Source organism: Pecten maximus, chromosome 1, assembly GCF_902652985.1.
Source record: "Pecten maximus chromosome 1, xPecMax1.1, whole genome shotgun sequence".
NCBI classification, from domain to species: Eukaryota; Metazoa; Mollusca; class Bivalvia; order Pectinida; family Pectinidae; genus Pecten; species Pecten maximus.
In genome coordinates, this window is record NC_047015.1 from 34,579,082 (window position 1) to 34,593,224 (window position 14,143).

At 33.2% G+C, this 14,143-nt stretch overlaps 1 protein-coding gene across 4 annotated transcripts in view; it reads right to left on the minus strand.

Annotated features, from left to right (window-relative positions):
- Nucleotides 1–14,143, minus strand: part of LOC117331570 — a 63,502-nt gene that overhangs the window by 2,147 nt on the left and 47,212 nt on the right. For all 4 annotated transcript variants that reach the window (XM_033890376.1, XM_033890385.1, XM_033890367.1 and 1 more), the window contains 8 exons: nt 11,234–11,311; nt 6,072–6,132; nt 5,075–5,150; nt 4,584–4,771; nt 3,968–4,216; nt 3,538–3,631; nt 2,934–3,085; nt 1,372–1,509 (listed from right to left, as the gene is read on the minus strand). In XM_033890376.1, coding sequence (XP_033746267.1) covers nt 1,372–1,509; nt 2,934–3,085; nt 3,538–3,631; nt 3,968–4,216; nt 4,584–4,771; nt 5,075–5,150; nt 6,072–6,132; nt 11,234–11,311 — 1,036 coding nt within the window. The remainder of the gene's footprint in view (nt 1–1,371; nt 1,510–2,933; nt 3,086–3,537; nt 3,632–3,967; nt 4,217–4,583; nt 4,772–5,074; nt 5,151–6,071; nt 6,133–11,233; nt 11,312–14,143) is intronic.

The following is a 14,143-nucleotide window of genomic DNA, read 5'->3' on the forward strand; positions in this document are numbered from 1 at the left end:
ATAGCTACAAACCCAAGAACACATTTTCTTCAGGGACTTAATACAGGGGAAATTGTCTGAGTCCTAAAAGGTAGTAGCCGGGAATAAGGAAAAGAGCGTGATGATTTTATTCCAGGAGTGCGATAAAATACTGAAATTTTAATTTCAGTATTTGGAATAACACAAAGAAAGATGAAAAAAGAAATGAGAAAAATATATGAGAATATAATCAAAGCTTGATAAAATGTCTCATTTCAATCCTAATAGAATGTCATCAATTTTCATTTTATGATCTTCTTTTCATTTGACCTGACTAACGTTAAACTAACTCTTTACACACATTTCCTGACATTTTCGCAAAATGCTTCATTATAACGCAATATGTTTTACTTTGGTGTTTTATTATTATTACCAGTAAGGCTGTTACACTCAATCATACTATTTTTGCCCTATTGCAACTTGTTATATTTCCCAGCACAAAATGTGCTGAAAACAGTGTACAAAGGCGATAAAGAACAAATATTCATCTTTTTGAGGAAATCGATTTTCTTTTTGTAGAAAACTCATTTTCATTTTTCCATAGTAGATCTAATTTTAAATTTTAATCATAGAAATGACTTCTACAAACAAACAAAAAACAAAAAAGACATGGCCGTGGAATATAAGCCCTAAATATCCGGTCTTGTCACTCTTTCCAAACGAATATATAGGGAACCAGGTAATTGCTTAAGGTTGATTATATTGTTTTTTAGATTATATTATTAGATGGGGCATAATCCATATTTACAGGAAAGGTATTGAAATCTCAAATTTTGTCCATTCCAAAATCTTAACTATACATGAAGATTTTTATTGAAGAAACGGGTCTCTTTATGTATGAAATACAGAAAGTAGGGATTTAATACAGAAAATATTGTTTCATTATCTGAGGCAAGGCATGTCAATCAAATGATTTCGTACATGAATATGAAAAATAATGATTTTTTCTGCTTTGACAGTTCACGCTAAGTATTTCTCGCGACACTCAAGATTATTTACTATAGGGTTTCCATAGCATATTTCAACGTTTAAATGAAAAGTTTTCGAAAAGATCTCAGGGCATATACAATTATTTTTCGGATGTAAAGAAGGAGCGGATTCCTTTCGATAGGGTTTCAATTACAATGTTTATTTTCCACTTGAAAAACGCTAAAACATCGTCACGAAACCAGTAAAGTTAGCTACAGTTAATAACATATATATTTCCCGAGATATTTTAAATTTAGGTTGATAAAGGATATCTTAAAATCCATTACGAATAAGAAACCTTTAAGGAACTATTGCATTAAAACAGAATAAATTTAATAGACGGCGAACAAAAATATCCAACAACCCGCCACTTAATCAACTTACGCATTCTTCAAGATTTCGTCTGACGGCGTCCGTGGATTTTTCCTTGAAAAATTTCTTTGAGATCATTATACATTCAGCACCGTTACTGACCACGCTAAATGACGTCTGTTTCTCTGTTCCGATTACACTGTGAACACCCTGTTTACAAAAGAATACGAAATTACAGTATAATAATACTCTGTATACCAACTTGATATCGCATGTTATCTTTCCCGGTGTCAGGACTAGGACCAAATCAGATAATAACGGTTGATGGTCAGTATATATTTATATATAATCAGCTTAACATTCATAGTATTCTCTTAGATACGTTTGATTCCTAAGTTTCAAACTACAGTAAGGGGAAGTAAGCCAGTTTGAGAATTTAGCTTGCAAAACAAATCTATGACCATTATAAATGCCAAGACAATTTCTGCCAGACAGAGAGCACAGATGCGGAGAGATTGTATTTGGTTTCTGATTACGCCAATAAAATTCCGGCATATATAAATGTTGTAAAATAAAGTAGTACGTTATACATTAACAAGCACGTAAAATGTATTATCAAGAATCTGATTTCACATCAATTCACTACATTAAATATATCGAAAGGCTACTGTGAATGACTTGGTAAATAGAAAACATTATTATTCTGAAAAAGAAGAACGTTGGGATAAAATCAATATATATATTTATTGCATTTTTGCCAGTTAAATATAGAAATTTATCAAACTAATAAAACTTATATTTTCACTGCAGCGATGAGGCAGTGAAAATATAAGATTTTGCAGTGAAAATACAAGTTTTGCAGTGAAAATAAAGTTTTCGTTTTTGACCAATCAGAGCGGACCCTTGTATTCAACTCGTTGAAACTTGCAGATTTTTTCAACCGAAGCGGAGATAGATAAATTGGTTATTTTACTGTATTTCTGAAATTTTCCGACTAGTTTTTGACAAAATACTCACTTGACATTTGCTATTCATGCACAGATTCTACTATAACAGCAGAAAACGCTTAAGTTGCGTTGATCAGTCCTTTCAAAATGGCGCCTTCAAGTTGACGTGGAGGAACGTCACAAAGAGATGGCGTCATTACTGATTCCCGCACTTTTTGACGCTATTAATTTTTAATGTTTTTAATTTTGTTTTTAAGTTTATGAAATGCAATAAAAAGAAAATTGAATGGTTGCCCGTTAAATATAACATATATTTCACTCGTATGACAGAATATTTCGATATTTTTCACTCGTGCTTCGCACTCGTGAAAATATCGATATTCTGTCATACTCGTGAAATATATGTTATATTTAACGGGAAACCATTTAATATCCTCTATATATATATCTGCATAAAATAAACTACACAATTAAAAGAAGGGCATGGCTTTTGGAGGCGGCTGAACTAGTCCGACTTCGTGTCAGCGTTACTACTGACTATTTTCAGTGTTGCTGTTTCGTTAATAGTTATAGTATTTTAGTTATGTTTTTCTTTATTTTCAGCTGAAGTATCTAAATCAAGGGTATTTAAAGGGAAATTACTCCTATCTCCTTTGAATTAACATTTAAAGAGTAACAAGTGCTTACGAAGTATTGTCCCCTTTCCAGGACTTTGACTAGAATAAACATTGGGTGAAGATCAGCCTCCGTGAGTTTATAATCTGTCAGTGGTTTGTTGTCGAACTCCTCAGCTATGGTTTTTCTGCCTTCTTCCTGTGTTGCCTTTTTCCTCCATAATTCTAAAAGAAACGATCGAATAATGAGTTAAATATCACTTTGAAGTTAGTTCAGATGTATGCGTATATTGCTAGGCGAATTCGAGGCCCAATCAGTCATAAGATTGTCTTGCTTTGTCGTCATTTGAGTTACTATGATATATATATACATATTGCAACAGGTATTCTAACTTAAATTTGATAAACAATTCACCAAGCGAAACGATTTGTTGTAAGACAATTTAGCTAGTGAAAAAGCAGTATGGATAGTATTTCGAATTAATTAAAATCACCTCCAGATACTCATTCAAACAAAACAAACCATTCAGTAAAAAACGAAATAAAAAAGACAATATTCGGCATATACTCCGAATTCCAACCAGTATTTATTACAATTATCTAGGAAAATATACAATGTATTTATGCCAAAAGCATTATTTAAGATTTGACATTCAGTATCTCAATTTCTTTAATACCTTCCTCTCTTTTATGAATTTCCTCTTGAATATTTTGTTCCTGTTCCTTTCTGCTGATTTTCCTATTAGGCTTGCCAGAGGACAGGTACGCTCCCTATCGTCAAATTAAACACATTAAAACATAAAATAGTGTTCTTGAATCCTGTATAAATTTCAGTTCTGAACCCGTAATGCAATTGAACGCCATGAAGCAAACTACATATCGGTATATAACGTACATAATATATACCGACCAAGTGTTGAGCGTTTCACTTGAGTTCTCCGTCATAACATTTCAATGTAAGCAGACATCAATAAGACACATTCACAAAAACATGAGCTTATATTTCAAACGAAAGACAATATTACATATCTAAAATAAATGAAAACTGAAACTGTCATAAACCTTAACAAAATAAACAAAGGCATGGCAGAACGTTTTTTCTTTTACCTTTGATGTTTTCCGTATATTTGGTAGCCGCACTTTTTGGCTACTTATTTCAGAGTCCTCTTCATCTTTCTCATGATTTTCCTTAGACGGAGCGTCATCATTAGGTAAGGGAGGTAATCTGAAATCGTCTTCATCTTCATTCAAACGCTTGCTGGCAGTGATCCTTGCCTTATGTTTGTTAATGATGGTATCGTAATTAAGGACGCCCAATCTCTCACTTGGATTGTTTAGACCTGGAAGGCTCCGTTCCTATAATTAAAACAACATTTACCTGACCATCCTCATGTTGATTTCAGCTTAAGATATGAAACATTAATAGACATTACAAAAGAATGGTCACATTAAAATGAAACCGGAATTCTAACTCAACATCAATAAATGTGGATCAAATAGAAACACATATAGAGATTTAAATGAAGCATAAGACGAGATATTACGGAGGTTAAGCTTCTTATTCTTTTTAACAAAATCACGCAGCATCTTAATAAACTAAGGTGTCCATGCCATTGACAAAAATAGTTAAGTCAACTGAACCAATATGTTGCGGTTTATAGCAGACAAATAAAAAAGCAGAACGGAACGAATTTGAATGAAAATGACCTAAAATGAAACTAACCAGTCGCCTCTCCATATCATATTGGGATTTGTACACTTCAGGTTCTGACTCCCATCCCTTCCTGGATTCTGCGGAGCCCGATTCAGATCCCCTAGAAGATAGTGTAAGACTCCTCTGCCTCTTTTGATATGATCGCCGTTGCCAGGTTCCGTATGGTTGTCGTTTTCGTTCCTTTTTTCTTTTATTGTCTGTATTGAACATTTAAATTAACACTTGCTACATATTGTTGAACGTCAAAACACATATTAAAAAAGGCTTTAAAATTGTACAGACAGTAAAAACAGTACAAAGAGAGCCATGGTTCGTTTTGACATTAAAGGGTAAGGAATGTCTGATCTCTTGGGTCACAGATTATCATGTTTCCTTCACCAGTAAGCACTGGTGATCAAGTGATAGATATCTACATGTAATTGGTTGATAAATGTTGTAAAATAAAAAAAATTAAGTTTGATCAAATCGAACTATTTGAGATGTAAAACTCTCCCACTCACTAGGATGTGACGACATGATCTCTTCTTCTGTTTGTGGCAGTACCTCCTTCAGCTTCTTTAATACTGACAAGCTTCCCTGTAGAAAGACATTGACGTTTTCAAATATTTTAATGCTAAACAGTTAAACGTTTACATGGTTTAGATATAGCACCTGAAATCAGTTAAACTCATGAGTTTGATATGCCAAAACAGTTTTATATAAAAAAGAAAACATATATAGATACACCTTTTTTGTACCATAGTGTTACACATATGAAAATATCAGAAATTCGAAAACTCCGTCCCTTTTCAAGTTTCATTTGAACCTTTTTTTAAAGATGCCATTAATGAATAGCATCTACATGTATTCATGGACAGGGTAAAGAGAATGAAGATAACATTGCTTATGTTGCTACCCTTATATGTTTCCCAAGCATCCACATTTCTATAGTATTGTGAACAAATAATAACTGGCCAATTGTAAAACATGTTTTTTTCAAAAACATATTTTGGTAATAGAGATCAAGCTTGTTGGAATTAAGTACATATAACTGAGCAGTTGATTTCAACCACATCGTCAGAGGGAAGTACGTTCCTTCCAAATGATCTCTGGGTAACCTTCCAACCAATGATCAGGTATAAGTGCAGTAAAAGTATAGTAATAGTTTACTTACTGATTTTACAATATATATCCATTCCGATTGGTGTCGTACTTACTGATTTTACAATATAGATCCATTCCGAGTGGTGTCGTACTTACTGATTTTACAATATAGATCCATTCCGATTGGTGTCGTACTTACTGATTTTATAATATAGATCCATTCCGAGTGGTGTCGTACTTACTGATTTTACAATATATATCCATTCCGATTGGTGTCGTACTTACTGATTTTATAATATAGATCCATTCCGAGTGGTGTCGTACTTACTGATTTTACAATATAGATCCATTCCGATTGGTGTCGTACTTACTGATTTTACAATATAGATCCATTCCGAATGGTGTCGTACTTACTGATTTTACAATATAGATCCATTCCGAATGGTTACTGTCACGGACAAGCACTTGACCACGGCTGTAAAAAACAAATCGTGAAAACAGGTATTTATTATACCACCATTTATCTGGGTATATCTTTGGAAACTACTTGTAAGTAAAACATTTAAATTTAAAAAGTATCACCTGTTAAAACATTTATCAAAATAAGCCTTTTAATCTTATTTTAAAAAGCCTAACGTAGTAACGGTTAGGTGAGAAAAAAACAAAGATGTGATGTTTTATTTTTATTTTGTTTTTCTTTTCTTTTTGTGTTTATTTAAAAGAAATATATAGTTACAAAGAGCAATCATACTTTTGGTAGGCATACAGGTAAATATGCGGTAACAAAATATGGTAAAGAGAGGAAACATGATAGCGAAAGTAACTATTACTATGTCTTAGTTACTTATAATGTACACCTCAGCTTAATCATAAGGTTTGAGGCAGTACCATAGGACTCCTGTTATTCAAGCCATGACGTGACATTGCCCTTTTGAACACTATCAAGGTAGATTAGGCGTTATCAACGTAACATTTAAATGCTTTTTTGCAAACATCTATTAACTTTCAAATTCCATTTATGCACTCTAGCGACATTTGCGAGGTGAAGTAATTGATAAATATGTCTTAAAAACTCTTGTTAGATTTGTTCGGGTTTCTTACATAAAAGAAATAATTCACGTAAAGTTTAATGAGAAATTGTATCTCTAACGTCGATTAAGAAGTATACTAGTTGTTCTTTACTTGTGTTTTTGTATTTTTATTTTTCTGGACATTAAACTGAAAGTTGCGTTGGTATCGTTTTACCGATAGGCAAAATAAAAACGCTATTTAAGTTGATATCATGGAGTAAAGATGACAAAGCATTTTTTGTCTGTGAAATTAAGTCACATTTCTTGATTCCAATGCTATCGGTAAAAAATACTGTAAATGTACGTATTTTGACGCACTCAAATTTAAGCGCATTTTCACAGTTTAGCGCAATGATGAATAAGCGCACCTATATTCTTTACCGTAGAAATACTGTATCGAAAGTGTGATTAGCACAATCATAATTTAGTGCATGATTCCCGCGCGGAAATCACTAAAAAGGGGTAACCGATAAAACTATGTGTTTACTGAACCTAATCATGGTCTGTCGAGAATTCGGTGTTTTTTTTTCAAATTAACTGAAATAATTTCGTTCTGTGTTAGTGTGTACTACAGAACAAGGTAGCGCTACATTTAAAGTTTGGACTGGATTGGGACCGAATTGACACATAATCCAGGGAATGGGCATTAGCCAAATAAGAAATAAATGAAATAAAACGATCAAATATTTACGTAAGTTTAGATGATTACCTACAATATACCAATAACCCGGTTACTGTTGGTATAGATACCTTTAAATAGAAACACACACAGTGATGTGGCAGGAAATCGTGATTTCCCCGAAGATGAGACATATTTAAAATGAAACACGATCCTTTTAATTAGCTTTCCTGAGGATTCCATGTAACTATCTTCTAATTCAACGCGGCATTTTCTGTGACATGTCCTATACATGTATATGCATGGTGTAATTCATTTTTAACGATCTATTAACGACGCAGAAGGAAATTGAACAGACAAGAATGACCTGGTAACTGCAAATGTCCTTCATATCAAAGACGTATCAGTCAATTAAGATAACACATGTCAGTGATAGAAAGGTAAGTTGGTTATTGGTTAATATGTATGTATATGACTAACTTAGAAATATTTCGTAAAGAAAGAAAGAAAAAGTAGGGACGCTTTTACATTTTTGTCTACCAGCATACGAAATCTATGTGTGTATTTGGGAACATATCGAATATCTTGATATCTTAACATTTCGACTTTGATGGTAAACAATCTGTAGTGAAACTAGAACATACTAGAACTATATACGAGTTCTCATGACCTAATCCTAAATATGGTATTTTCTTGTGACATAGTGTACAAAGATACAGTAGACCCACAATGTACCAAGATACAGCAAATCAACATTGTATCAAGATACAGGAGACCCATAGTGTACCAAGATATAGGAGACCCACAGTGTACCAAGATACAGCAGGCCCACAATGTACCAAGATACAGCAGACCCACATTGTATCAAGATACAGGAGACCTACATTGTATCAAGATACAGGAGACCCACATTGTATTAACATACAGCAGATCCATAGTGTACCAAGATACAGCAAATCAACATTTCATCAAGATATAGGAGACCACAATGTATCAAGATACAGGAGACCCACATTGTATCAAGATACAGCAGACCCACATTGTATCAAGATAAGCAGATCTACAGTGTACCAAGATACAGGAAACCCACATTGTACCAAGATACAGCAGATCCACATTGTATCAAGATACAGCAGATCCAAATTGTATCAAGATACAGGAGACCTACATTGTATCAAGATACAGCAGATCCATATTGTATCAAGATACAGGAGACCCACATTGTATCAAGATACAGGAGACCCACAATGTATCAAGATACAGGAGACCCACATTGTATCAAGATACAGGAGACCCATATTGTATCAAGATACAGGAGACCTACATTGTATCAAGATACAGCAGATCTACATTGTATCAAGATACAGGAGACCCACATTGTATCAAGATACAGGAGACCTACATTGTATCAAGATACAGCAGATCTACATTGTATCAAGATACAGGAGACCTACATTGTATCAAGATACAGGAGACCCATATTGTATCAAGATACAGCAGATCCATAGTGTATCGAGATACAGCAGATCCACAGTGTACCTAGATACAACAGACCCACAGTACACATATATATTGTTGTGATATCATAATAACAATGTAATCAAGAAGGAAACATAAATTATGCTCTCGTAGCCACCTATGATCATTGGTAGATTTATATAATAAGCTCAATGAGCATATGTGAACATATGCAGTATAAAAACCAATGTATATAGATTATATAACCATACTTAACTTACCTCCCGGTATACGACATTAATATATCGTGTTTTCTAGTCATTTAACAGAAGTAGGAGGTCCTTTTGACGTCACGTTTGACCTACATCACGTTTTACAAATCTTCTCACATTATACACATAACAATTTGCAGCCATCATTTATATTAATGTGATTTTATGGGAAGTCATTTAGTGAATAATCAAGAAACAATAAGATCATTTCAAAATTGCCTCTTAAACGCAAATATAAATGCTAAGCGGTTATCAATATAAAGGCAATCTGGGTGACAAAAAAATAAACATCACATTTTAACGGACTCCCTTCTATCTTTGTGTCACCCAGATAATTCAATATCAGTAAAAAAAAATAATACCTTGCATGAAACAGAACATTTCTCTGTATACAGAAAACGAACACCGTGTAGATACGTTACAATCTGCTTTGAAAAATGCTGAAAACTACAATTGGTTTCCCTATCAACATATATATATATTTCATCGTTTAAGTCATTGGATAATGAAAATGTATTGACATGGGAATAAGTATTTCTTTTATGTATTACAACAGAACAATATCAAACAATGAAAAGGAAACAAAGCATTCTCTTGAAATATCTTCTTTTTTTAAATCGAAATTAAAGTAATGTTCACAACGTTTATTTGAGATATATACTGAAAACAATTTCATTTCTTGGCTGTAATCCAAATTAAACATTTTATTTAAAAAAGTCAATATAAAAGTGTATCGTTAAGCTTTTAAATGTTACGTCTGTACAAAGTTAAATACAGTGTACACTTATGGATTATTTTGAAGTATACTGTCTACGCGATCCATAAATTACCCTTTTGATAGACATAGAAAATCGTTATCCTTTTATCAAAAGTATTCAGTAGCAATTTAGTTATCAACAAATATGAGAATGACGAAGTAGAGACTCCGAAATACCGAAAACCGATACTGTCATGCTTCTAAACTTGGTAGGGACGTCATCAGGATCAATGTACCAGAATGTATGCAGAATACAAGAGTTTAACTGATCTTTTTTTTTTAATTTCCCCTTTATATTTACTCAATGTTGAAGTAATGTGACATCGGTTTGGGTCCCTGGTTATTCCGGAAAGGAATTTATTGACAAAGCATCAAATGTAGAAAATATTAACAATAAACTGTTGGTTCACTGTTCCAAATTAGTATATAATGAAGACTGGTATTAATGAATTGATTTGACTAAATATAGATGAAAAAAAAAAGTTTCATACAGTTTGTTGTATATAAACTTTGTTTATAGACTTTGAACAACTGTATCATTTAAACAGACGTCAGTGCACTGTTCGATATGTAATATTGTACCGACCAAAATGAAGATATACAAAATATAGAATTATATTTTTCACACTTTCTAATGGGCTGAAATAATGTGACGTGATTCACAATCAAAAGTCTGGCTGCGATAAAAACAAACAAAAAACAAAAACTCGAAAAAGTGGTTGACTCGGTGTTTCTATATTCAAACATATATTGTGATTTACCTCCCCCTAGTATTGTTCGTTAATGTCAAAATTTAAAAATTGTAATATAGACAATATGTCAGAATGTTTCAAATATTCCATCAATGTTTTAGTGAACTGAATACATTTCCATGCATACATATTCTTCACATAGCAGTCTCTATCGTGATATCATTATATGTTCAAATATAGCTTACGTTCGTTGTTTTGTTTAAACAAATTTAGTTATTTTATGATAAACCTATTGTAAACTTTTGATTTCGGTCAACATGATTGTATAAGCCTGAATAATGTCAACCTCGGACTTTGTCCTTTGGTCAATTTTTTTTTTTTACCCTCAAGTTAATAAAACCATGTCGAGACCTTATTAAAAGACTGTTATCATACAATACACACATCTGCTACATGTATGTTCTACAAACTCAAAACCTCAATGACTGAAGAAATTGCCATAGAAATTTCGCCGGATAAGAAACGATTAATCTTTGATGACTTACTTTTAAAATGAATGTTAAATGTGAGCCGCAATATAGATAATTTGTCTATATTAATTCTGAATATGTTCATCTTGAATCATATAAGTTGGAAATGCAATGACACATGTGATAATTCGTTAAGTTACATCCAAGACTGTACATTCTGATGACTCCAACTACTTACTTGAAATAATGGAACATGCATGCTTTCGGGTTTTGGGCAAGCAGGTGAACAGGCCAGTTCTTGAGAAATCGAATATTCCTGGAATGGATAAAATTTAAAGAATCTTCAAGTTTTGACCCTGACATTATCACCAAATGTATCAAACCACTCGGCAGTACTCGGCAGTACTCGGCAGAATATGACAAATGTCGATAGGAAACACACATCAATTCCATAAACACCAATATGGAACCTATCAATGTCGAAGTCCTAGTATGAAAATCATGTGCATCCGAAATTGACTACTTCAAATTTACGCCTGGCTAATAAATTCCTGTCTATATCAGAAACGGTTCCCTGACATTCCGGTGAACAATATCAGTCAGTACACCCGCATGGTCTGTCGATCAAACTGTGTTACAACGTTGACAAGCCTTTTGTCTCTAATGTTTCATTTTCATGATAAAATGTATGAAATTGATAAGTTCGTGTATAGTTTCCAATCGATCATGGTAACAAAGACAGCTACTCGCACCGGGATATCGTTCTCATGGACGGACGCGCCGGAACAGATCTAAGGGCAAAGAAAAAAACTTCTTCATTGAAGGTTATTGATGACGTTGTACGTATAATGGTAGGTGGTAGGGTGTCCCCGTGTACACTAAAACTGAGAGTCGATACATTGATTAAGCAATACGAAAAGGTGTGTATTGATTCCACGTTAACAGGTCCTAGGTTGTCCCTGTGGTAATGCCAGAAGTTACAATACATCAGTCAGATTTCACGTGGTGATTAATTTCTATTTCATTTCCGTATCTGAAACGTTTACATATGATTCTAACTGTCGACATTCCTCTCAATGTTAAGCTGTAATCAAACATAAGTCGCATGTAGTGTTGAAATGCAAAGATAAAGACATTCACAGTAGCCCCCGTGGTCGATTCTACCTGGCGAATGCCTATGACGTAGTCGGTGCTACCTGAGTTTGGTGTATTTAAAGACTTATTATACTCTGACACGTGGGAAGTATTAAGCGCTGTAAAACCCCTCTTTCCGCAGCTTTATGCTACAACATAATGCGAATAATTGATTTATGGATTTATTTGACAGTTTAATATGGGACTTCAAGGATGCATTCGTAATGATATTAGATATACGATGAACCTCATTCCCTATAATTTATCTTACATGTATCTATAAAAAATGATTATTAGAATAGAATTTTTAGTATATTTACCAAATGCGACCTGATGCCAATATCGTACATTTTTGTTCAGGAACCATGTCGTCAATGTAATGACAAAGGGACAATGTACTGACATACAAAATTTCCATAACGTTTAGGCGAAATTATCTAGAATACAAACATATCCTTTTGGTCAATATGCAGGTAAATAAGAAAAAAACTAAATGCTGATCATATTTTGTTAGCTTTTTAGTTCCTTATTTAATGGTATGTGTGAAATTGGTATGGTATAAAGTAAACTATTAACTCATCCAGGTGTCGTCAACGGAAATTCGTGCCACTGATTAAAAACCCGATTGATCAAAATAATTCGCAATAATTTATGTAGTTCTGTGGTATAAACGGTGAATATCTATATTGATTTAAATGTTGAAATTAAATTAATGCTTTTGTGTTTTTATCCACGAACTATTTATTTTATTTTATTATTATTAAGTTTTGTGGAGCGCTCGCTTGTACTCGTTACGTCACAAGAATAATTAAGAGAATTATAGGACAACAACTTTCCACATAGTTTAATGTATAAATATTTCTGGTAATCCCTAACGCGAGGTCTGAAATAGACGCTCCATTTCATGTCTTACTCTTAAAATATTAAATTTGAAACTCCATAAAACAACATTACAAAGTATTGTCAGACACGCTCGTATGGGGTAGAAATATCATTGTTACACATGGTGTAATGTTTTTATCTTGACACTACTCCTTTGATAGTATGTTCAGAACGTGAATCTTTAACCTCGCGTTATAGACGGGACGATAATGTATTGATTGTGTACCTGTCCGGCTATACTAAGAGTCAATTTATCAGGCTAATGTATACACAAACTTATACTAAAAATACTATATAATCTATAGCATAGAAAAATACGTCAGATTTCAATCAAATACGAACGTATGAATGTATCTACACTCCAAAGAAGTTTTAAGTGATATTTGTCAGTAAATATGATCAATAAAATATGTTAACATTATGTATGTGTATATCAACAAACTGACATCATATTTCCTGGTTACATACAGAATAAACAACAATAACAACTGTCTATCTGTGATTCAAAGTCGCAACATAAACTTTTGTATACAATATTTGTATACAAAAAAAATAATAACAAAGTCCCAAAAAAAAAAAATTCCATAGGTACATATACTGGTATATACATTATATTGTTTAACGTATTCTCACACAAATTGATCTTTGTGAGACCTCAGCTTTACGTTTGTAACTCTGTGTTAAAGTGAACGGAAGCATTCGTTCTGACTGTGATCAGTTGAATGCTACTTTTGTGTTTCTCTCTACTCTTTCCCTTTCTTGTTATGTCCTCATCTGGTCTAAAGACGTTAAATACAGAGTGAAAACTAGCGTGTATTGAGGATGCTGTAAATATTTTTCGCACCCGGTTACAATTTTCGCTGTTCTAGGATAGAGTAAAATCGCAAAAATTAGATACATAGAAAACCAAAACTAAAGGAGAAATAAATGTCCGTGTCATGATTTCCGCCAAGATATGTATGAATTTTTGCTACAAACGTTTAGATAAAATTTGAAAATTGAACCAACGAAACGATCAACATTTGCCGTATTGATGTTTGGTCTTTGTTTTCCACCTCCACGGACTATGTAAACATTAACCGTGTGTCCATATACACTAATACTGAATATGCTGAGTTAGCCAATCAGTTCG